General features: G+C 48.3%; 3 protein-coding genes across 3 annotated transcripts in view; 1 reads left to right on the top strand and 2 right to left on the bottom strand.

The window, feature by feature from the left end:
- tecpr2 (tectonin beta-propeller repeat containing 2) overlaps nucleotides 1-11596 on the bottom strand; it is a gene marked incomplete at both ends in the record, with an annotated part of 69065 nt that extends 57469 nt beyond the window's left edge. The window contains 6 exons of the mRNA XM_080523867.1: nucleotides 3894-4026; nucleotides 7718-8024; nucleotides 9958-10115; nucleotides 10382-10513; nucleotides 10703-10831; nucleotides 11375-11596. Coding sequence (XP_080379993.1) covers nucleotides 3894-4026; nucleotides 7718-8024; nucleotides 9958-10115; nucleotides 10382-10513; nucleotides 10703-10831; nucleotides 11375-11596 — 1081 coding nt within the window. The remainder of the gene's footprint in view (nucleotides 1-3893; nucleotides 4027-7717; nucleotides 8025-9957; nucleotides 10116-10381; nucleotides 10514-10702; nucleotides 10832-11374) is intronic.
- Nucleotides 11597-13222: 1626 nt separating this feature from the next.
- On the top strand, nucleotides 13223-21519 carry znf839 (zinc finger protein 839). The gene is made up of 8 exons (XM_080523855.1): nucleotides 13223-14140; nucleotides 15785-16819; nucleotides 17498-17767; nucleotides 18079-18171; nucleotides 18940-19086; nucleotides 19683-19802; nucleotides 20425-20506; nucleotides 20693-21519. Exons 1-8 carry the CDS (start codon nucleotides 13283-13285, stop codon nucleotides 21493-21495), a joined length of 3408 nt encoding a protein of 1135 aa, XP_080379981.1. The 5' UTR covers nucleotides 13223-13282; the 3' UTR covers nucleotides 21496-21519.
- Nucleotides 21520-22278: 759 nt separating this feature from the next.
- On the bottom strand, nucleotides 22279-25119 carry cinp (cyclin dependent kinase 2 interacting protein; the record flags this gene model as incomplete). The annotated part of the gene is made up of 5 exons (XM_080547001.1): nucleotides 25019-25119; nucleotides 23284-23446; nucleotides 22979-23111; nucleotides 22708-22837; nucleotides 22279-22481 (listed from the first exon to the last, which is right to left on the bottom strand). The coding sequence occupies exons 1-5, from the start codon at nucleotides 25023-25025 to the stop codon at nucleotides 22279-22281; spliced, it is 636 nt and encodes a 211-aa protein (XP_080403127.1). The 5' UTR covers nucleotides 25026-25119.
- Between the last annotated feature and the right edge of the window lie 98 nt (nucleotides 25120-25217).

Genomic DNA, 25217 nt, shown 5'->3' with positions numbered 1-25217 from the left:
CGACTTGGTCTGAGGTACCGGGGGCAGCAGGGAATAATGGACCGTCGTGTTCTCTGTAAAACACACAGTCTGTCCCTGTGCCTGTCTGTCCCTGTGCCTGTCTGTGTGCCTGTCTGTCTCTGTGCCTGTCTGTCTCTGTGCCTGTCTGTCCCTGTGCCTGTCTGTCTCTGTGCCTGTCTGTCTCTGTGCCTGTCTGTCTCTGTGCCTGTCTGTCTCTGTGCCTGTCTGTCTCTGTGCCTGTCTGTCCCTGTATCTGTCTGTCTCTGTGTCTGTCTGTCTCTGTGCCTGTCTGTCCCTGTAGCTGTCTGTCTCTGTGCCTGTCTGTCTCTGTGCCTGTCTGTCTCTGTACCTGTCTGTCTCTGTGCCTGTCTGTCTCTGTGCCTGTCTGTCTCTGTGCCTGTCTGTCTCTGTGCCTGTCTGTCTCTGTGCCTGTCTGTCCCTGTGCCTGTCTGTCTCTGTGCCTGTCTGTCTCTGTGCCTGTCTGTCTCTGTGCCTGTCTGTCTCTGTGCCTGTCTGTCCCTGTGCCTGTCTGTCTCTGTGCCTGTCTGTCTCTGTGCCTGTCTGTCTCTGTGCCTGTCTGTCTCTGTGCCTGTCTGTCTCTGTGCCTGTCTGTCTCTGTGCCTGTCTGTCTCTGTGCCTGTCTGTCTCTGTGCCTGTCTGTCTCTGTGCCTGTCTGTCTCTGTGCCTGTCTGTCTCTGTGCCTGTCTGTCCCTGTAGCTGTCTGTCTCTGTGCCTGTCTGTCTCTGTGCCTGTCTGTCTCTGTGCCTGTCTGTCTCTGTGCCTGTCTGTCCCTGTGCCTGTCTGTCCCTGTGCCTGTCTGTCTCTGTGCCTGTCTGTCTCTGTAGCTGTCTGTCTCTGTGCCTGTCTGTCTCTGTAGCTGTCTGTCCCTGTGCCTGTCTGTCTCTGTGCCTGTCTGTCTCTGTGCCTGTCTGTCTCTGTGCCTGTCTGTCTCTGTGCCTGTCTGTCCCTGTATCTGTCTGTCTCTGTGCCTGTCTGTCTCTGTGCCTGTCTGTCTCTGTGCCTGTCTGTCTCTGTGCCTGTCTGTCCCTGTGCCTGTCTGTCTCTGTGCCTGTCTGTCTCTGTGCCTGTCTGTCTCTGTGCCTGTCTGTCCCTGTGCCTGTCTGTCTCTGTGCCTGTCTGTCTCTGTGCCTGTCTGTCCCTGTGCCTGTCTGTCTCTGTGCCTGTCTGTCCCTGTGCCTGTCTGTCTCTGTGCCTGTCTGTCTCTGTGCCTGTCTGTCTCTGTGCCTGTCTGTCCCTGTATCTGTCTGTCTCTGTGCCTGTCTGTCTCTGTAGCTGTCTGTCTCTGTAGCTGTCTGTCTCTGTGCCTGTCTGTCCCTGTGCCTGTCTGTCTCTGTGCCTGTCTGTCTCTGTGCCTGTCTGTCCCTGTGCCTGTCTGTCTCTGTGCCTGTCTGTCTCTGTGCCTGTCTGTCCCTGTGCCTGTCTGTCTCTGTGCCTGTCTGTCTCTGTGCCTGTCTGTCTCTGTGCCTGTCTGTCCCTGTATCTGTCTGTCTCTGTGCCTGTCTGTCTCTGTGCCTGTCTGTCTCTGTGCCTGTCTGTCCCTGTGCCTGTCTGTCTCTGTGCCTGTCTGTCTCTGTGCCTGTCTGTCCCTGTGCCTGTCTGTCTCTGTGCCTGTCTGTCTCTGTGTCTGTCTGTCCCTGTGCCTGTCTGTCTCTGTGCCTGTCTGTCTCTGTGCCTGTCTGTCCCTGTATCTGTCTGTCTCTGTGCCTGTCTGTCTCTGTGCCTGTCTGTCTCTGTAGCTGTCTGTCTCTGTGCCTGTCTGTCTCTGTAGCTGTCTGTCTCTGTGCCTGTCTGTCTCTGTGCCTGTCTGTCCCTGTATCTGTCTGTCTCTGTGCCTGTCTGTCTCTGTGCCTGTCTGTCTCTGTAGCTGTCTGTCTCTGTGCCTGTCTGTCTCTGTAGCTGTCTGTCTCTGTGCCTGTCTGTCTCTGTGCCTGTCTGTCTCTGTGCCTGTCTGTCCCTGTGCCTGTCTGTCTCTGTGTCTGTCTGTCTCTGTGCCTGTCTGTCTCTGTGCCTGTCTGTCCCTGTGCCTGTCTGTCCCTGTGCCTGTCTGTCTCTGTAGCTGTCTGTCTCTGTGCCTGTCTGTCTCTGTGCCTGTCTGTCTCTGTGCCTGTCTGTCTCTGTGCCTGTCTGTCTCTGTAGCTGTCTGTCTCTGTGCCTGTCTGTCTCTGTAGCTGTCTGTCTCTGTGCCTGTCTGTCTCTGTGCCTGTCTGTCTCTGTGCCTGTCTGTCCCTGTGCCTGTCTGTCCCTGTGCCTGTCTGTCTCTGTGCCTGTCTGTCTCTGTAGCTGTCTGTCTGTGTGCCTGTCTGTCTCTGTGCCTGTCTGTCTCTGTGCCTGTCTGTCTCTGTGCCTGTCTGTCTCTGTGCCTGTCTGTCTCTGTGCCTGTCTGTCTCTGTGCCTGTCTGTCTCTGTGCCTGTCTGTCCCTGTATCTGTCTGTCTCTGTGCCTGTCTGTCTCTGTGCCTGTCTGTCTCTGTAGCTGTCTGTCTCTGTGCCTGTCTGTCTCTGTGCCTGTCTGTCTCTGTAGCTGTCTGTCTCTGTGCCTGTCTGTCCCTGTGCCTGTCTGTCTCTGTGCCTGTCTGTCTCTGTGCCTGTCTGTCTCTGTAGCTGTCTGTCTCTGTGCCTGTCTGTCTCTGTGCCTGTCTGTCTCTGTAGCTGTCTGTCTCTGTGCCTGTCTGTCCCTGTGCCTGTCTGTCTCTGTGCCTGTCTGTCTCTGTGCCTGTCTGTCTCTGTGCCTGTCTGTCTCTGTGCCTGTCTGTCTCTGTGCCTGTCTGTCTCTGTGCCTGTCTGTCTCTGTAGCTGTCTGTCCCTGTGCCTGTCTGTCTCTGTGCCTGTCTGTCTCTGTAGCTGTCTGTCTCTGTAGCTGTCTGTCTCTGTAGCTGTCTGTCTCTGTGCCTGTCTGTCTCTGTGCCTGTCTGTCTCTGTGCCTGTCTGTCTCTGTGCCTGTCTGTCTCTGTAGCTGTCTGTCTCTGTGCCTGTCTGTCTCTGTAGCTGTCTGTCCCTGTGCCTGTCTGTCTCTGTAGCTGTCTGTCTCTGTAGCTGTCTGTCTCTGTGCCTGTCTGTCTCTGTGCCTGTCTGTCTCTGTGCCTGTCTGTCTCTGTGCCTGTCTGTCTCTGTGCCTGTCTGTCTCTGTGCCTGTCTGTCTCTGTGCCTGTCTGTCTCTGTGCCTGTCTGTCCCTGTGCCTGTCTGTCTCTGTGCCTGTCTGTCTCTGTGCCTGTCTGTCTCTGTAGCTGTCTGTCTCTGTGCCTGTCTGTCTCTGTGCCTGTCTGTCTCTGTAGCTGTCTGTCTCTGTGCCTGTCTGTCTCTGTGCCTGTCTGTCTCTGTAGCTGTCTGTCTCTGTGCCTGTCTGTCTCTGTAGCTGTCTGTCTCTGTGCCTGTCTGTCCCTGTGCCTGTCTGTCTCTGTGCCTGTCTGTCTCTGTGCCTGTCTGTCTCTGTGCCTGTCTGTCTCTGTAGCTGTCTGTCTCTGTGCCTGTCTGTCTCTGTAGCTGTCTGTCTCTGTGCCTGTCTGTCTCTGTAGCTGTCTGTCCCTGTGCCTGTCTGTCTCTGTGCCTGTCTGTCTCTGTAGCTGTCTGTCTCTGTGCCTGTCTGTCTCTGTGCCTGTCTGTCTCTGTAGCTGTCTGTCTCTGTGCCTGTCTGTCTCTGTAGCTGTCTGTCTCTGTAGCTGTCTGTCTCTGTGCCTGTCTGTCTGTGTGCGACTGAAGCAAAGCTGTAACCCTAGGAGTAGCCTCGGGGAGTGGGGGTACAGTAGGTTGAATTGAGATCTGACAGCATTGCTTCTCTGTTAACAGTATGTCTAGTGGTTGGATGCTCTGTGCCTGATGTGGACAATGTGCTGTATTGATGCGGTGGAACACAGAGCCTTTATGAAAGGTCTTACTGCTGGACACCAGGCCCTCGGGGGCGCTGGAGATGCGGACGATGTCCCGGTCTCCTTTCAGGATGAAGATCTCGTTCTCAGTGCAGGACACAGAGACGATGTCCCCGCAGCTCTCCAACGCGCCCACGATCACCTGGGGGACGACACCGTTCACGTTCACACAATACATCAGCGTCCCACAATACAGACACAGCACAGATCTGTGATCAGACTCCCTCCAGAGGGAAACCACAGAACAACTCTATGAGGAAGACATTACCTGGTTGAGTCAACACCGTACTATGACACATGACATAGACACTGCACTATGACACATGACAGACACTGTACTATGACACATGACATAGACACTGTACTATGACACATGACAGAGACTGAAGTATGACACATGACAGACACTGTACTATGACACATGACATAGACACTGTACTATGAGACATGACAGACACTGTACTATGACACATGACATGACAGACACTGTACTATGACACATGACAGACACTGTACTATGACACATGACAGACACTGTACTATGACACATGACAGACACTGTACTATGACACATGACATAGACACTGTACTATGACACATGACAGACACTGTACTATGAGACATGACAGACACTGTTCTATGACACATGACAGACACTACTATGAAACATGACATAGACACTGTACTATGACATGACATAGAGACTGTACTATGAGACATGACATAGACACTGTACTATAACACATGACAGAGACTATAGTATGACACATGACAGACACTGTACTATGACACATGACATAGACACTGTACTATGAGACATGACATAGACACTGTACTATGACACATGACATGACAGACACTGTACTATGACACATGACAGACACTGTACTATGACACATGACAGACACTGTACTATGACACATGACAGACACTGTACTATGACACATGACATAGACACTGTACTATGACACATGACAGACACTGTAATATGACACATGACAGACACTGTACTATGAGACATGACATAGACACTGTCCTATGACACGACATAGACACTGTACTATGACACATGACAGACACTGTACTATGAAACATGACAGACACTGTACTATGACACATGACATAGAGACTGTACTATGAGACATGACATAGACACTGTACTATGAGACATGACATAGAGACTGTACTATGAGACATGACAGACACTGTACTATAACACATGACAGACACTGAACTATGACACATGACATAGACACTGTACTATGACACATGACAGACACTGTACTATGAAACATGACAGACACTGTACTATGAGACATGACAGACACTGTACTATGAAACATGACATAGACACTGTACTATGAAACATGACATAGAGACTGTACTATGAGACATGACATAGACACTGTACTATGACACATGACATAGACACTGTACTATGACACATGACATAGACACTGTACTATGACAGATGACAGACACTGTACTATGAGACATGACATAGACACTGTACTATGACACATGACATGACAGACACTGTACTATGACACATGACAGACACTGTACTATGACACATGACAGACACTGTACTATGACACATGACAATAGACACTGTACTATGACACATGACAGACACTGTACTATGACACATGACAGACACTGCAGTGTTTCCTCTACATGCATTTATTGGTGGCGGGCCGCCACGAATGAATTTCCTCCGCCACGAATTGATTCAGTCCACAAAAAAAAAAAAAAAAAAAAATCTGAACATTTTAGCTGATTAAAATATATCTGATCCTAGATCAGCGCTATAATGGATGTTGACTAAAAGTGCACCTAAATCCACGCCCATCTCTCTCTAACCGCTGATCCAAAATCAGATTAATGACATTCAGTTGACGACGTGACACAAGGGCTCCTGATTGGTCTAAATGTGAACTGTGGTATTATTGTTATTGTGTACAGGCCACTGTAGTGACATCAGGGGGGTATTCCATCAACATCGCTAAAGGGAAAATCCAGGTTTAGTCTGATAAATCTCGCGAGAGTTCTTAAAAATATCCAGGCATATTCTGATAGGTCTCGCGAGAGTTATCAAAAATAAGCCAGGATTTTCCTTTAGCGACGTTGATGGAATACCCCCCAGGTCAGGTGGGCAGGTTACGACGAGACAACAAGAGACCGGTATTGTAGAGCTTACAGAGCGAGTTAAAATAAAGACACTTACATTGAAATACAGAAGGACTCACGTGTATGTTTAATAGAATAACACGACATGGTGTCAGAAGTCCTGTAAGTGAGTGTTAAGAGTTAGATCGGCCGACAAGTGTAATTTGAGCTCGTGACGGTGAGAAGGGAGAAGAAAAAATGGATGCTAATGCTAACGTGGGAGCAGCTGCAGTCCAGAGAGCTTCTTCGAAAAATTAAACGAAAACAGCGACAGATGGATGGATTTTTCAAGAAAAAAGATGTCCCAGACACTTCAAACATTGCTGAAGCTAGCAGTGGCTATGAGCGACCCGAAACTGCATGGCTGGCAGGACCAAAGAAGCTAGGTGGTGGATCAGCTAACAGCGTTTATGGCGGGGTACCACCACCACCAGCTACAACTACAACTACAGCGGGAGAGCCATCAGCATCGGCTAGCTGTGTTGGTGTATCAGCAGACATTAGCAAGTCAAAAAACTATTCTTATGTGCCGTCACTTTAGCAACGACACAGGATTGTCAAGGGGAAAAGAAGGGGAGACGATTTTTTGATTGACAACGGAATTACATGCTGGAAAAACATGCAGCTAAAATTCAGGGAACATTTGGACCTTCAGAGACACACGGGAGAAGTACGGGAAAACAGGGCTGATGTGGGTGTCATCAAAGGTAAGAGTTTGTTTTCTTTAACTCAGCTGATACTCAGCTGTTTACCGAATGCTCCATCTGACTGTGATTTTACTTCTGTAATGTGGTGGGTTGACATAATTCACGCACGGAACTATAGGTTGAGAGTATTGTTCCGTCCGCAGTTGAGTGCGTAGTACCCAAGTTGTTTAGACTGTTCTATTTACTGCTTGAGTGTGTTGTTGACAATCGTTCATGTCCTTCATTAAACGTTTAGCTTTGTCATTTGATACGCCGCCTACGACTACCATCTCTCTGCACTACAGTAAACAGTTAATCAGTAACGTTAGCCGCTTTTGTGCTCATGTAGGCCTACTTCATATTATATTATAGCTGATGATCTTTGTGTGTGTGTATGTGACTGTCAGTCACAAGTTTATATTCTGTATATTCATTATAATTTTTTTGGCCATCCTCTAGTTTTGGCTGAAATGAGGTCGTTGTTTTGAAACCCCAAAAAAAAAACTGCGTGCGCGAGCGTTTCATGCGCGTGCACGCGAAAAAATATCGCGCGCGCGCGGTCAGGGCTATCCGCCACCAATGTAAAAATTCCTGGAGGAAACACTGCACTGTACTATGACACATGACAATAGACACTGTACTATGACACATGACAGACACTGTACTATGACACATGACAGACACTACTATGAAACATGACATAGACACTGTACTATGAGACATGACATAGAGACTGTACTATGAGACATGACATAGAGACTGTACTATGAGACATGACATAGAGACTGTACTATGAGACATGACATAGACACTGTACTATGAGACATGACATAGAGACTGTACTATGAGACATGACATAGACACTGTACTATGACACTTGACATAGACACTGTACTATGACACATGACATAGACACTGTACTATGAGACATGACATAGACACTGTACTATGACACTTGACACAGTCCTATGACATCACCTGGTTGAGACAGTCCAGGACGTAGACGCTGTACTCGTTCCAGCTGAGCACCCAGCCCTCCCTGAGGAAGCAGCAGACCAGGCCCAGCTGCCTCTCCTGGGGGCGGTAGCCCCCCGTGGGGCCCGGCCGGGGGAACAGCTCAAACTGGGGGACGTCCTGACTGAACAGGGGCTTCAGCACGCGCGTATCCTCCACCGTGCCCCGCACGTCCGTGCGCCACAGCCTCAGCCCCGGGCGTGCGGCGTAGACCAGCAGGTCACTCTGTTTACACAGGCCAGGCTGGAAACAGGCGCCGAACTTCCCGTTGCTTTTTACACACAAAGAACAAGAGCAAAAGGAAGGGGTGTCAGAGGTAGCGGGAACGCCTGCTATGAGGAACGCCTGCTATGAGGAACACCTGCTATGAGGAACGCCTGCTATGAGGAACGCCTGCTATGAGGAACACCTGCTATGAGGAACACCTGCTATGAGGAACACCTGCTATGAGGAACACCTGCTATGAGGAACACCTGCTATGAGGAACGCCTGCTATGAGGAACGCCTGCTATGAGGAACACCTGCTATGAGGAACACCTGCTATGAGGAACACCTGCTATGAGGAACACCTGCTATGAGGAACACCTGCTATGAGGAACACCTGCTATGAGGAACACCTGCTATGAGGAACGCCTGCTATGAGGAACACCTGCTATGAGGAACGCCTGCTATGAGGAACACCTGCTATGAGGAACACCTGCTATGAGGAACACCTGCTATGAGGAACGCCTGCTATGAGGAACACCTGCTATGAGGAACACCTGCTATGAGGAACACCTGCTATGAGGAACGCCTGCTATGAGGAACACCTGCTATGAGGAACACCTGCTATGAGGAACGCCTGCTATGAGGAACGCCTGCTATGAGGAACACCTGCTATGAGGAACACCTGCTATGAGGAACACCTGCTATGAGGAACGCCTGCTATGAGGAACACCTGCTATGAGGAACACCTGCTATGAGGAACACCTGCTATGAGGAACACCTGCTATGAGGAACGCCTGCTATGAGGAACACCTGCTATGAGGAACACCTGCTATGAGGAACACCTGCTATGAGGAACGCCTGCTATGAGGAACACCTGCTATGAGGAACACCTGCTATGAGGAACACCTGCTATGAGGAACACCTGCTATGAGGAACACCTGCTATGAGGAACGCCTGCTATGAGGAACACCTGCTATGAGGAACACCTGCTATGAGGAACACCTGCTATGAGGAACACCTGCCACGAGGAACACCTGCTATGAGGAACACCTGCTATGAGGAACACCTGCTATGAGGAACACCTGCTATGAGGCACACCTGCTATGAGGAACGCCTGCTATGAGGAACGCCTGCTATGAGGAACACCTGCTATGAGGAACACCTGCTATGAGGAACACCTGCTATGAGGAACACCTGCTATGAGGAACGCCTGCTATGAGGAACGCCTGCTATGAGGAACACCTGCTATGAGGAACACCTGCTATGAGGAACACCTGCTATGAGGAACACCTGCCATGAGGAACACCTGCTATGAGGAACAAACATGGAAGTTTGACCCATTGTCATACATGCTCATAACAAGTCTTATACTATGCTATGTTAAAACATTATAACACAACAATGATACGGACACTCGTAAGGAGACTCTTTTGAGGACAGGACATGACATCATCACTGATGTTCCCCAGAATGACACTGTCTGATACTTCCTGGTATTTTGAATAGACGGGTTCAGAGCCAGACCTCTGAATCTGTGTGCTGAAATAGTCTTTTCAAACACTAGAAACGTTTTCTTTAGCCTCGCATTTGGCCACCGGTTCAACTGCTGCAGCGGGCACAAACACAAACAAGCACAGACAAGAATTTGAAATGATTTCAAATACTAATCTGAACCCAGGTCTGTTCAGAGGTCGGAACGCTTGGAAGGCTTGAAGGCTTGGTCCCCGACTGTCCTCAGGGCCCAGTTGTTCAGAATGTTTCATCTGGATCAGAATGCTCCCCATACTTGTTTGCGATCCAGGATCAGATGGAGCTGGCTGGTTTCCCCCTATACGACTCAACATCAGCCAGATAAGATCTGAACCTGGATAGCTAAAGAAAAAAGGATCGGAAGCATTCTGATCCAGATGAAACGTTTTGAACAACTGGGCTCTGATGACCCGGTGGATGAGGATGTTCAGCTGTTGGAGCAGGTGGAGGAGAGGCTAGAGCTGTACCTCTTCCTAGGCTTGGTGCCTAGCTGCTGCAGGGCCTGCTCCTGGGTGTAGAACAGCAGGGACCTCTGGTGGGAGGAGATCAGCAGCACCTTCTGACTGTACTCCAGCTGCACGATGGCTGAGGCCTCCTCAAACAGCAGCACTGGGTTACACACACCCTGAGAGGACAGGATATGGATACACACACGCATACACACGCACACGCACATGCACACACACACACACACACACACACACACACACACACGCACACACACACACACACACACACACACACACACACACACACACACAGCACACATTAGCGAAAGAGTAAGGGGGTTAACCTATTGTCTCCATAATCCACAAAATGTCCCAGACATATAGAACCTAATCCCAGATGAAATGTGTAGATTAAGAGCTTTGGGTGCAGTCCGACTGTTACCTGATCCAAGTCCACAGCGGAGTAGACCACCTTCCCTTTGTCGTCTCCCGAGAACAGCTTCATCCCGTTGGCGCTCCAGGCCAGCGCTGTCACCGTGCTCTTGTGTAGACCCACCACGTCGAAGCGCCTCAGCTAGCCAAACAGAAGACAGACGCAGACCTCAAACAGAGTTACGCCGTGGTAGAAACAGCCACATTGACTAGGGACTTGAACTAAATGCTTTAGTATCATCTTCTCCATTTCATTACATTCGTCTCGGTTCCTCAATAGAAAATAACAGTCAGGCACAAACGATAACAGATTGTTCATTCATTGGCTTACCTGCTTATTCCTACCCGGAAGTTGGGACACCAATTGAAAGAGTGCCACCCGTCCAGATGCGGTACCCACGGCAACCAAATCATCAAAACAGCTGAGCAGCTTCACCGCAGTGATCGCCTCACATTTGCCCTGGAAAGACAAGAGTCGTACTTGACTCGAGTTTATGGTGACAACATGAAGGGACACAAACAGACAGACAGACAAATAAACTTTGACACTTTGATCAACGTTTACAGATTATCGGGGGTACTGTCGTCAAAACCGACTTGGGATGACGATTACAAAAAAAACTAGTTCAAAACGACACATGAAACTGTCTCATCAACATTATCCAACAATCAAGGTTGGAACCCGGGTCTGCCTCGTAGGAGCCCCAGGTGTCTACCGTTAGACCGAGAGGACATGCTCAGGTGTCTCCCGTTACACCGAGAGGACATGCCCAGGTGTCTACCGTTAGACCGAGAGGACATGCTCAGGTGTCTACCGTTACACCGAGAGAACATGCTCAGGTGTCTACCGTTAGACCGAGAGGACATGCTCAGGTGTCTACCGTTAGACCGAGAGGACATGCTCAGGTGTCTACCGTTAGACCGAGAGGACATGCTCAGGCAGGGCTCTCTCATCTCAAGACAGACTGGGATTCCAAATCCAACTTCCACGACCATCGCTCACCTCCAGGTTGTACTTGTTCATCTGACTGACCCTCCGGCAGTAGAGGTAGAGCATGCCGATGCTGCTGCCCACGGCGATGTAGTCGCTACTGGTGTCCAGCGCCGTCAGGTACACCAGCACGGAGCGGAAGCCCTTCTGGACCTTGGCGGGGATGGCGTTGAGCAGGTAGTACAGGGGGCAGAACTCCCTCAGACTGGACTGGGAGGGGGTCTGGGCCGCCATGGCGACTGGGGTGGTGGGGGGGGGGATGGTCAGGCAATGTTCTGCATCGAGGACAGCCTACATGACTTGGTAATCAGTCTATGACTTACAAAACATCAAACTCTTCGCAAACAGTATATGATGGAGTGCAGTCAGCGTATGTATCTGGAACTGGTATACAACAGAATTGTAGGAAGATCAATCTACTTATGCTGACTGTGTCAGATTTCCTACAACACCTCCATGTTGGTCTCGACCAGGAGAACACGCCCAGCCACCTGACAGGTGGAGCGACGATGGAACCTGGCTGACATCACATGATAGCTCAAACAACCGTCTGTCTACTAACTAATCAAGACAGAATGATTATACAAACCGTGCACAGAACACACACGTTGATGACTCAACTACTAGATAACATCGAAGGGCCATGCAGCTTAGTAGGAGTGTGTCCAGCTAGCGGACACATGTGTGTAGTCGGTGGCCTTGTCACATTTTGTAGCTAGCGCAGTGTCAACGCTTTGTGATAGATTAATACAACTGCTGCCTAAATCATCATGGAAAACAGCTGTTTATGGCAGGGAGGCGGTTGGGTTGCAACTCCGCAAGCCTGCCAGCCATTGTTATGTATCACAGCCAGCTAGCTGCTAGCGACAACACAGTAGTACATTGATGTACACACAGTAAACATAGACTTACATTCGGTTATGCCTCAAGTATGCTGTAATCACATGGAAGACGTTAACTTATAAACACGTGTAAAGGAGGTGGCTGGCGACATCGCGTTCGCACACTTTTATAATGATTATAACATCTGTTCTCATGCTGATGTTCCCGTCAGGAGCTCTGGATGTCAACAAACCTCACTTCCTGGTCTCGCGTGAGCAATGATGCTGTTCTGCCCCCTACTGGACAATGTGGGCAAGTGACCCAATATGATGTGGTTATTTTGTATCAACATTGCAGATAGGGCACAGCAGGCAGCACATAGTTGATTGATAAGCAACCAACAAATAATTGATATTAAATATTATTGCAGATATAATATTAATACTAATACAAAGTAAATACCATTGTACGAAATATAGCTATGTTTACCATCCGTGAGGTAAATACATATATAGCTGGTTGCTTTCAATTTTTATATTTAGACTTTGAGGCTCTCTGTTTCATTACATATTAAATATCTGTAACGAAATATGTGTTTTTTCTAAAGGGCTTCTATTTCTATCACAAAACAGATGCTACGACTGCGTTCGTAAATCCGCTCTGAGTGCGGTGGAGCGCACACTAAGTTCAACGTCACAAGGGGACCAAGTAATCTGATTGGACAAGAGGCATTCCATGAGTGCTGATCAGATTTCCAGAGCGTATTGACGAACGCAGCCTACGTCTTCTATGGCAGCGCAGGCTGACAGGAAACGGAAAGGCTGTCGTTGGACTTTCTGAGGAAAAAAACCATGCTAGCAGCAGCAAGCTAGCGGAAAAACTCACGGCCTGAACCGTTACATTTTGTAGCGCTTGACTGCACCATTTGACAATTCTCCCTATAACATTCGTGCATTTAATTATTCGTTGCAGATGTCGTATTAAAAAACCTAACTGGAACGCAAAAATCGATCGACATTCAGGGTAGCTAATCCATCGGTTGGCTTGGTTCGGGGACTGTATGAACGGCTAGCCAGCTAACTAGCTGGAACAGGGAAAATGGCGGACAACGAGGAGGAAAGCAATATTATGTCAAGTACAATAATAGTCGGAGACCGCGGCTCTGTGTCTCAAATTCAATGTGTTTCTGAAATGGCAGCGACTGAAACCCAGGTAAGCCGAGGTTGTGACGGCAAGGCCGTTGAAACTGCGACGGAGGTGACGACGCAGGGCTTGACTGAATTCCTCCAAAGCTGCACCAAACAAGGGGACACGTTAGTGAACAAGGACGGCCAGGTTGTTGCCCATATTGAAGGCAGCGAACAACACGATCAGAATATAATAACGTCCATTGTTGGGACCTCCGGTATTGCAACGGGCACAGAGTATTCCACAATGAATGCCGAGTTTGTAAACACTCTTGCACCGACAACCACCACCATCATCTACGTGCAGCCGGACGGTAGTTTCGTCGAGGGCTCGGGTCTCACCGCGGAGGAGCAGCAGCAGCTCGTGGAACAGTTGGCGAAACAGCAGATCGTCCAAGTGACGGAGAGCGAGGCAGCACGCTTATTTGAACACAACCAAGTAATCAAAACACTCCCTGCTGCACCACAGTTCGTTCCCAGCGCAACACTGGGGGCCAGCGAGCTACAACAAGTTATAGATCAAGTCACCAAATCTCAGCAGCAGTCTCTGGTCCAGGTAAACCCACATAATCTGACGGTCAAAGCCCATGAGCAGGTTTTGGCCACGGTGGACGCGAGTGGCATGCTCACAGCTGTGAGCCGCTCCGACGTGGTGACCATGAGCCCCCAGCCTCTGAACACAGTGCAGAACGCAGCGCAGCAGCTGAAGAATGTCGCCAAACATGTGTCATTGCAGTCCCACAATGGTACCCGGCTGATCCCGAAAAAGGTAAATTAATTTTAATTTAATTTAATTTGTTGTGTTTAATTGTAAACACAACACAGTTATAGTGTCTTTGACTCAGTGTCTTAATGCAGGTAATCAACATTATTATTTGATAGAGATGCTCCGATCAGGGTTTTTGGTGCCGATCACCGATCACTGGAATCAGTGATCTGCCGATCCGATATCACCGATCACAGCGTCGAAAATGGCAATTGAAGCATTCTATTTATTGTGTAGCATTATTTATGTTTTAAATTATTCTTAACACCATTGACATTGTATATTAAGTATTTAAATGAAATTAGGAGATGAGAAAGTATCATGAATTGACGACCATCTGTTTTATTGAATTCACAACCACCTGTAGCTTACTTCAGGAAAAACAAATAAAATGTGAAAATAAAAATCATAATAAATAAAATGTACACTGTCACATCAAATGTGCAACATTCCACTCGAATGAGAGGAACTAGGGGCTCTTAGAGAACTTGGAGCTTATACTGTAACTGTAGCTTTCCTGAGGAACAATAAACATACCCAAACTAAACTGCAACATAAACAGGCTATAGCCAAATATAAAATACTGTTTCAAGTCAGTCAGTTTCAAGTCATATTTAGGAGGAGATAAGACAGCAAGTCAGCAATAATCAATAAAACAAAAAAACAAAACATTGCACCTAAGGAGATTTCAGACTCAAACCTTACTTCTGATTAAGCAGCATCACTGGCAGATTAGCCTTGAGAAATACAAGCATCTCAGCGTTTTTGGCACTCAGCCTGTTCCTCTTATCATCTAAAATATGTCCTGCTGCTGAAAAGTCGCTCGCTATCTACACTTGTGCAAGGTGCACAGAGGAAGACCTAAAACTCACGCGCTAATAGTTGTTGTTGCTATGGGCCAAGTGACTTCCTGCTCGCGGGGTCACATGACGTCGGTGAACACTACCTACACTACGCTCGTGAAGTCGCGCTGGAACTCTGACCAGCACTCGTGGAACGCCTCTCGTCCAATCAAAGCACTCGGTCCCTTTATGACGTCGAGCCCAGTGTGCGCTTCGGCGCTCTCTGAGCGAATCGACGAACGCAGCAAATGCCGTATGATATTCGTGGTATTGAAAGACCTTGCGTGCGTTCCTCCGCAAGGTATTTCTTTTGAGCAGACATTACAAACGGCATATTTGTTGTCTCTTTCCGACACTGTGTAATATTTCCAGACTGGCGACGCCATTTTGTAAACTGATCGGTCATGTTTGATCGGCCGTTTTGAGAACTCCGATCAAAACCGATCAAGGCCATATCGGCCGATACCGATCGGCGCCGATCAGATCGGAGCATCACTATTATTTGACAAAATTATGCCACTTTCACTGATGGGCAACAATAGACTGTTGAAGCAGCAATAGGAAGTTCATTGTTGACTGCTGCCATATGTGTAATTGTCAAATTACAAAAAGCCTGTACACTCATAGTAGCCACTGACCAGGGGAGGCTGGTGGAGAAATCTGGCTTGATACCATTCCACATTCCATTCCCTGCATTACAATGAGCCGCTACCTCCACCGCCCATGACATCACGATCAGATGTAAAGACACTATCGCCTGACCCACACGAACCCACACTAACCTGTGTTGTTTACCTCCCTCTAGCCGGAGCCCATCCACATCCAAGTCCAGATGCCACCCAAGCAGGAGCTGAAACCCATAACGACCATCACAATACCTCAGCAGAAGACCCTGTCTGTGGGTCAGCCCCAGGTCAAAGTGTCCACCAACGGGAGCGTGGGCAGCCCCCAGATCATCCACATCACCCCGATGCTGGGACAGCAGCAGTACTTCCTCCAGGGGAACCCCGGGGAGCCGCCCATCCAGCTGCTCCTGCAGAGCTCGGCCCCCGTGGTGGGCAGCTTGGTCCCCGTGGTACACAAACTCCCTGTCCCAAGTCCCGCCCCCGCCGCCATCGTCCAGGCCAAGGTCAACGTCCAGGCCAAGGTCACGACAACAACCCCCGCGAAGACCCCCGTCAACGGCACAGCCTTGAAACCCGCCGCCGCGGCCTTCAAACCCGCCGCGGTCGCTAAACCCGCCGCGGTCGCTAAACCCGCCGCGGTTGCTAAACCCGCTGCGGTCGCTAGACCCACTGCCCCCCTGCCGGCCCCCGCCGCTGCGGAGAAGAAGAAGCTCAGAAACAAAGAGAAGAAGCCGCAGCCGAAGATCAAGACCCGCTCCGGGAGGGTGTCGCGGCCGCCCAAGTACAAGGCCAAGGACTACAAGTTCATCAAGACGGAGGACCTGGCGGACAGCCACCAGTCGGACTCGGACGACTACTCTGAGATGAGCGTGGAGGAGGACGGAGAGGAAGGCAAAAAGGGAGGTGCGGCGTCGTCGTCGTCGACAATCAGCTACAGCCACAAACAGAAGGCCCATAAATGTGAAACGTGTGACAAAGCGTACATAGGAAACGGCGGCTTGAACAGACACTACAAACTGAACCCCACTCACGGTGAGGAGACGCCCTCTCCTACCCCGGACCCCCAGAGAACAGACCCCCCAGGGAAGAAGGCCGCCGTGGGGGCCGATCAAAAAGACTCCACCGCCGCTAAGAAAGAGAAAGCTGACGAATTAACAGCAGCAACAGCATCATCTTCAACACCACCATCATCATCATCCACTACACAACAGAAAGTAAGAAGGGTTTGGAACTTGTGTTGAATCAACGTGGATTGTGGATAGTGTGAAAAGTATTATGAAAGTGGATTCAATTCATGTAGGTGTGCTCTTTCCCTGGGCTTTACACGGCTTACCCACTAACACTACTATGTAGCACCCACCTGGGTGAATGTACAATAACCATATTGACCTTTTACTATGCCTGGAAGCATGTTAGTGGGAGCTAAAGAGGTATATGTGTTGTAAAATCTGAGGTACATTGGTGGCAGAGTTAGAGTAAGTAGTGATAGCGGACACGTCTTTTTGGACAGGTTATTTATTTGACAAATTACATTTGAAAATTCTGTCATCACTTTCATAGCATCTTCAACCACACAGACGGTGGTGCTGGACAAACACTCTTAAGGCATTTATAATATAGTAATTTAGGACTTTTTTATGACGGTATTGAGAAATACTGTTGCTATTTTCAAAAACGCTGGTTTACGGTATTATTAACCGCCCAACCCTACTATGGTATAATAATATCTGAGGTACGTTGATATCTGAGGTATAGTGACAGCAGTGTCAGTGTGTAGTGACTGCTCTGTATAGAAGTGACTCCTCTGTATAGAAGTGACTGCTCTGTGGAAGTGACTGCTCTGTGTAGAAGTGACTGGTCTGTGTAGAAGTGACTGGTCTGTCCCTCTGCAGGCTGACAGCCCGGCGGCCCTGGGCCCGGCAGCAGCAGCTGGTACCAGACAGATCCAGGTCCAGCAGGAGGTCCAACCCCAGGCCCAACAGCAGCTCCAGCACCGAGGACCAGGGAGGCCCAGGGGCACAGGCAGGGGACGGGGGCGAGGACCCCCGCCCAAGTTGGTGGGACTGGGAAACCCCATGAGGAAGGGGCGTCGTGGCCGACCCCCAAAGATAGTCACTAGTGTGGAGCAGCTGGCCCAGAGGAGGAAGGACAGGCTGAAAGAGGTAGAGAGAGACTTCAGCGACGGTTGTGTCTGCTCAAAGCATTTATGGTTAGGTTCATGTTCACCATGCCGTGCGCCATTTTGCTTATACCTGTCCAATCCTTTCAGATCTAATCAAGTGTAAAGGGAGTAGGGGTTAGGGGTTGTTTCTGGACATGCCCTGGAATTCTACCAGACAGGTTTTAGATCTAAATGAGTGTTTATATGGTTGTAAAGTGCTGAAACCCTTACTAGAAGTTTTGATATTGTATAAGGACTAGGGGCTGTTTCAGGGTCTAGGTATGAGTGGTAGGCTGACATGTCTCTGTGCAGGTGGCCCAGCAGTGTGAGAACGAGGAGCTGATGGAAGTGGTGCTGCCCCGCCTGGCCAAGGCCCTGACGCTCTGGGACTTCCTCCTCATGAAGGTAACCAACCGCCTCCACCACCCGACATTCAACACAATGACAACACAGTTACCGATGGTACGGCGATAAAGTGATAGTCTGCCTAACTTAACTGCCAACTAAATGGCTTAACGTTAAAGCGATCGATCATTGGTAGGGATGCTCCGATTTATCGGCCACCGATTTAAATCGGCCGATTTCACTCCAAATGACTCGATCGGTGATCGGCAAAAATGGCCGATCGCAAAAACCGATCTTTTTTTTTCTTCCTTTTTTTCCCCTGGGGAAGACAGATAACTGAACAGAAAACATAGGAGGACGTAACAGTATGTAAACCATGAAGGCCACGTTTATGATGTCTTTTATACAGCCATATCGACTGACTTGGGCTTCAGGCCCTAACTGGGTGATAGGCCAGACCTTTACTATGCCATAAAAATGGGTCTGCGTTTGCTTGGTGCCTAATGGATCAAAACTTTTGTCTAAAAAGCAAAAAATATGTAGGCTATCCAGTCAGTAGGCCTACAGTTATGTATTTTTAAAAAAATCGGTATCGGTATCGGTTGATCTTGAGGAAAAAAATCGGTGATCGGTATCGGCCCCAAAAATCCAGATCGGAGCATCCCTAATCATTGGTTTATATTGACGTAGCCCGTCTGTTAAGAAAGACCCCCGGGGTATGGTCTGTGACGCGTTGTCCGCGACTCACGTTTTAGCGTCGGTGAACGAACAGTGTGGTCGTTGTTGGTCTGTCCTTCCCTGGGTAAACGTGAGGTGGTTGTGTCCCAGGTGGAGACGGGTCGGCCGGCCAAGGCCCACTTCCCTGACGTGTACAGAGAGTTGGAGCAGCTCCACGACCACGCCAGGAAGATGGCCCACGACTACATGGCCAGTCCTGAGGGGCTGCAGGGTGATCTGGAGGTCCTCAACATAGAGGTAACCAGTGCCCCCATTACCCAGGGTCTAGAATGCTGCTAAGACTACATTACCCAGGGTATAGAATGCTGCTAAGACTACATTACCCAGGGTCTAGAATGCTGCTAAGACTACATTACCCAGGGTCTAGAATGCTGTTAAAGACTACATTACCAAGGGTCTAGAATGCTGCTAAGACTACATTACCAAGGGTCTAGAATGCTGCTAAGACTACATTACCAAGGGTCTAGAATGCTGCTAAGACTACATTACCAAGGGTCTAGAATGCTGCTAAGACTACATTACCAAGGGTCTAGAATGCTGCTAAGACTACATTACCCAGGGTCTAGAATGCTGTTAAGACTACATTACCAAGGGTCTAGAATGCTGCTAATACTACATTACCAAGGGTCTAGAATGCTGCTAATACTACATTACCCAGGGTCTAGCAGTCTTGTCAGGACTACCCTACTTGTCCCACTCCCTATACACATACTGTATGATATGACGACAATAGTCAGTGAGCTGGCTGAAGCATTCCATACAGTTTCAGAAGCAGGCTAGGATATTCTCCATGTTCATACCTGGCTCACCTGACTGACCCTCTCCCCCTCCAGGTGGCCAAGTCTCTTGGCATCTTTGATGAGGTGAACAAGGTGAAGGTCCTCGGCCCCGGGGCGTCGCAGCAGAGCCCCACCAGCCTGGCAGCCAGCACCAAGAACGTCCGCTACATGGAGGTGAGCACCATAGATATCATGTTTATAGATCAGTATGGTTCAGCACCATAGATATCATGTTTATAGATCAGTATGGTTCAGCACCATAGATATCAGGTTTATACAGTTGCAATCACAATTATTCAACCCCCATTGCATATTAGGCTTATTGGCAAAATGTCAAATGTTTGCAATAAACAAAGTAGACAAGAACAGTTTAAATAGTTAAATAAAACTAATATTACCATGGTTTTAATCCAAATTCAACACAAAATGTTACTTTTAATCACTACTGCAGTCTCAACACAGAATCATCTTTCAAAAGGTAACAAAGAATAATCCAAAAGGTTTCCCAAACCCTGCCCTTTCCTTTTTTATCATTTAAAAACTCAGATTTTTTTTTTTTTTAGCAAAAAGGGCTCATGTTTAACTGTAGCAGTTAGTGTTCAGATTTGCTTTCAATCAGAGATTGTAACAGACATTTAAACCAGGGGAAGCCACATTTTTGCACCCCACTGTAGAACTATTGTACACTAGCTGGCTTGCTCTTGGGTTTATCGAATGTTTCTCATCAATATGTAAGCTTTACGTTCAGTGATTGTTCCGTTGACGTTGGCTAATTGATGGATTTGTCTTCAATCAGAACACCAAAATGTTGCCGCCTTCCAAGAGATTCAAGATGGAGAACAGTGTTTCCATCCAACAGAACGGGGTAGAGAAGACAGGTGAGTGAAACCACACACCCTGACCCTCTACACAGGTACATTGTGTTGTATGCTGTCCTGGGTTTACACCTGGGGAGGCTGGTGGAGGTAGACATCAAAGCTCCATTGATGATAGACTTACTATATTCCAAATCCAAAACCATATTTGGGAGATCATTAATGTCTTTGTTGTGTGCTTGTCTGCAGCCAGCGTGAAGACGTGTACAGTGGCTGTGTCGCCCCTGGTCCTCCCCCAGGCTACCAAAGCCCTGCCCACCCCCACACCCACCACAACCCTCTCAGTACCCCCCAAACAGGCCCTCCAGGCACAGGCCACCCCCACCCCAAATCCTCAGCCCCAGTCCTTGGAGACAAGCCCAGACACATCCACCTCCATCACCCCTATGGAGCTGATCCAGGACCACCTCTCCAACAGCATGTCTGGGAACGGGGGGCATCCGGAGGCCATGGACACAGGGGGGGATCAGGGAGGACAGGGCACCCCTGGGGGGGCAGAGTCTTGCGAACAGGTCCTGAGCACCAGTGAGATAGCAGACCAGATGAAGGAACTGGAGAAGGCCCTGGCAACTGAACCACTGGCTACTGACCCACTGGCTACTGACCCACTGGCTACTGACCCACTGGCTACTGACCCACTGGCTACTGACCCACAGCCCAGGGGTAGCAGCAGCCAAGAGGCCCAGCAACAGCAGCTGTCGTCCCCGGCCCCTCAGTGTACCCCAGCCCCGGCTGCCACTGCTGGGGCCCAGGTGGTGGTTCAGGAGGGTCTGGAGAGCCAGGCAGGCCAGGAGATCTACATCCAGACAGAGGGCCTGACCATGCATCTGGCCGAGGGCTCTGAAGGCGGCCTGACCACGGAGCGCGTGGTCATCGTCAACGGCCCAGACGGGACTACCATGCACATCCGCGCCCCCGAGGGCGTGCCCCTGGAGGCTGTCCACGCTCTGCTGGGTATCGAGGCAGAGGCGGCCAAAAAGGCCCAACAATGATCTTCCACATCACCCTGTCATACAGTTCATCAGTACCGAGTTGTGATTCTCTACCCCTCCCTTCTGAAGCGGGTGTGAGGTCACTCCCTCAGTACGCAGTGAGAAGCAGAGGAGGGGAGTGAACGAGTGCACACTTCGGAGGAGAGGGACAGAGAATGTGAATAACACGCAGTAATTTACCTTGGTGGTTTTTTTATTGTATTCCAAGTATTCTTTGTAAATTTGTAAACGTTATTTTCCATGTGGTTTCATATTTAGACACAAATGTTGCCCTTCCTCTCAAGTGCTTAGTTGTTTGTGATATGTTTATATGTAGATAAATATCAAAGGCAGTTTAAAAAAAAAAGTTGCACTATTTTATTACTTTTTATATATTTGGGCATAACGATTTCCAAACATAAAAAAGGTTTGTAATACCATGGGAACTTTATGCAAGGAAGGGAACAGTTAAATATACAAACTTTTATTCATTTTCATGTGGCACTTATTGTTATGATTCGTTGGTGCAGTAAAACCATTTCATACGCTGTACATACATTTGGAACTCATTCTCCTCAATAAACGACATGAGAAAATAACCTATTTAACATCTAGCATTTCATGTTAATGTTAAAAAGAGCCTTGTGAGTTGTTGAATTCATTTGTTACGTTCAGAGTCAGACTTCTTTTTTGTTTTAATAGTTTTCCGTACTTGTAAATAAACACGGAATCTCTTCAAATATGAAATGTCATGCTTTTGAATCTGTACTGTACAGTAAAAATAGATATACATTTCAAGTCTTGTTACACTGGTCTGTGTCCTGTTTCTAGCAGCAGCGCCTCCAGCAGTAGTTTGATGTGGTCGTCTATGTAGGGCTGGTACAGCCAGGAGGACAGGTACACCATGGAGAGGTCTGGGTTGGCGGTGTGGGCTAGTTCTTGAAGGAGGGCCTGCTTCAGGGACAGCTCCTGGCTGTAGGCCCTGTACAGCTGGGAGGACACATCCACTGCGAGGAGAGGAGAGATGTTCATTACAAGACTACACAAAGATCATTCCTAATGTTTATATGCATAAAACATTACTATCCATTAGCGAAAACCTAACGGTAAGGGATCATTTTCCAGTCCCTAGATGAAGCTAACCCTTTCATACAATGTGTTTCCACTGAAAGTGCTCATTAGTCCTTAGGCCAGGGCATCCCAACCCAACAGATGGGGAGTTGTCTGTCTCACCGAACTGTGCTGTGGGCCAGGTCAGGAACAGAGGCGTCTGTCTGCCCTCTGCTCCGTACTGGAAAGCCTCCAGCTCCATGATCCCCTTCTCAGAGGAGACCAACTTCTCCATCTTGGATACGATGCGGGTCTGATGGAGAGAGACAAAGAGTTTGTAAACAGCATTGCCAGAGACTGAGGAAAGATGGAGAAACTTCACTCAAGTAGTCAGGCCTCCAATGATTTGTTATTTTTCGCTGGTGTTGCTCATCGTGGCACAGAGGAAACTCACCATTTTGTCCACAACATCAAGCAGCTTGGCACACTCCTCCTCTAGTTCTCGACTGTGTTTCAGGGAGTTCTCTGGACGAGAGGTGCCAGGTGTGTCTTGATCCTCCGTCGACGTGTGCAGCTCCTTCTGTGAACTGGTGTGAGAAACAGACAATAATACAAACTAGCACTTTGGCAGCATGATTCTTGCTGGTTTTCTCCACCCAGCTTTGTTTGTCAATTGATTCATGAACGTGTCATGTGTCGTTAATAAAGACTACTGGGAATTATTATAGGAACCCTTATTATGCAGAACCATTGACTTACTCTTTACTTATTCCTAGATTGACTATCTTATTAGCAACAGTGGAGCCGTCGTCATTCAGCCGGTTCCACTTCAGGATGAGGTTGTGCCAGTCTGCAGCATTGTCCTTCAGCTTCCGGGCGCTGCCGCTGACGGCAGACTTCCTACCAGGAGGCGTGTCTGCACCTGGGGAAGAGGGGGAAAGATGTACAGTTAGGTCCGGAAATATTTTGGACAGTGACACAATTTCCATCGTTTTGGCTCTGTACGCCACCTCAGTGGATTTGAAATGAAACAATCAAGATGCAATGGAAGTGCAGACTTTCAGCTATATTTCAAGGGGTTGAACTGTTTAGGAATGGCAACCATTTTAAGTCTGGAACCCATGGACATCACCAAATGCTGGGTTTCCCCCTTTGTGATGCTTTGCCAGGCCTTTACTGCAGCTGTCTTCAGTTGTTGTTTGTTCGTGGGTCTTTCTAACTTTAGTTTTGTCTTCAGCAAGTGAAATGTATGCTTGATCGGCTTGACATCAGGTGATTGACTCGGCCATTGCAGAATATTCCACTTCTTTGCCTTAAAAAACTCCTGGGTTGCTTATGCAGTACGTTTTTCAGTCATTGTCCATCTGTATTGAGAAGCACGGTCCAATAAACTATGCTGACTTTGGCTGAATCTGAGCAGACAGTATATCCCTAAACACTTCAGAAGTCATCCGTCTGCTTCTGTCTTCTGTCACATCATCAATAAACACTAGAGACCCAGTGCCTTTGGAAGCCAGGCATGCCCATGCCATCACACTGCCTCCACCGTGTTTTACAGATTATGTCTTCTCTTTATAGTAGACTTGGATAATTATATGCTTACTTCCTGGAGACTGTTCTTCACATGGCTGGATGTTGTGAAGGGGTTTTTCTTGCCATGTAAAGGATCCTGCAATCATCCACCACGGTAGTCTACCTTTTTGTGGTGCCGAGCTCACCAGTGCGTCACCAGTGCGTTTTTTCTCCGAATGTACCAACCTGTTGATTTGGCCACTCCTAATGTTCCCACTATCTTTCTGATGGATTTTTGTGTTGTTTTTGCAGCCTGAGCCTAAGGATGAACGGTTTCACTTGCATTGAGAGCTCTGTTGAACGCATGTTGTGTGTATACAGCAACATCTTTCAAATTCAAATGCCACACTTGGAATCAACTCAGACCTTTTACCTGCTTAATTGATAAAGAAATAATGAAGGAATAGCCCACAGTGGCCCAGGAAACAGCTTGAGTCAATTGTCCAATTACTTTTGGCCCCTTGAAAAAGAGGGAGATACATTTTAAAGAGCTGTAATTCCTAAACCCTTCCTTCAATTTGGATGTGAATACAGCTGAGAGTGCACTTTAAGCCCATATTCATTATAGTCTATAAACTGTAACTTGTAGGCCTACCATGTTTTGGTAAACAGCTAAAATAACAAACATTTTCTGTGTCCAAATATATATATGGACCTAACTGTATGAGCAGATAAAAGATCGTTTTATTACAGAGAGGAATGAGACATGCAATAATCTGTTATCGATTAACTTTGATGGCTACTTTATCTGGAAATTGAACATTGACAGCCCATAGACGGGACATCTCGACGATAGGTTGTCGGTGTCGTTTTATTCTTTTTTGCATCTTTTGATTTGACAGTTCCTGACCACTGAATGGCTTTGCTGTCAGTAGGCTATGTAACAATATAGTAGATTACGAACGTCTAGCCTAAATCTTACCGTCCATTGCTACAGTATATCCATATCGTTGAACCTATTTCATTGTAATAACACTGTATTATGTGAACACGTTTCTTGACGTAAACTTCCGCAAACTTCTTCTCTCAACCTGGGATCTGCCTACCCCGCAAACTATTGACGCTCTACCCCCACCTAGCGTATGATTTCTGAACTATGGGTTGCAAGAAATCAGGAGAAG

This window comes from Nansenia antarctica (assembly GCF_963989245.1).
Source record: "Nansenia antarctica genome assembly, chromosome: 1".
In the NCBI taxonomy this organism is placed as follows: Eukaryota; Metazoa; Chordata; class Actinopteri; order Argentiniformes; family Microstomatidae; genus Nansenia; species Nansenia antarctica.
The sequence above is the reverse complement of the archived record's forward strand: the minus strand, read 5'-3'. Positions and strand labels throughout refer to the sequence as shown.

What these genes read in the sequence shown, in the direction of transcription:
- znf839 (XM_080523855.1), top strand. Translation starts at nt 13,283, where the DNA reads ATGGCGGACAACGAGGAGGAAAGCAATATTATGTCAAGTACAATAATA. An exon ending in GGGACTTCCTCCTCATGAAG is followed by an intron (nt 18,172 to 18,939) that starts GTAACCAACCGC and finishes GTTGTGTCCCAG; the next exon opens with GTGGAGACGGGTCGGCCGGC. An exon ending in TGGAGGTCCTCAACATAGAG is followed by an intron (nt 19,087 to 19,682) that starts GTAACCAGTGCC and finishes CTCCCCCTCCAG; the next exon opens with GTGGCCAAGTCTCTTGGCAT.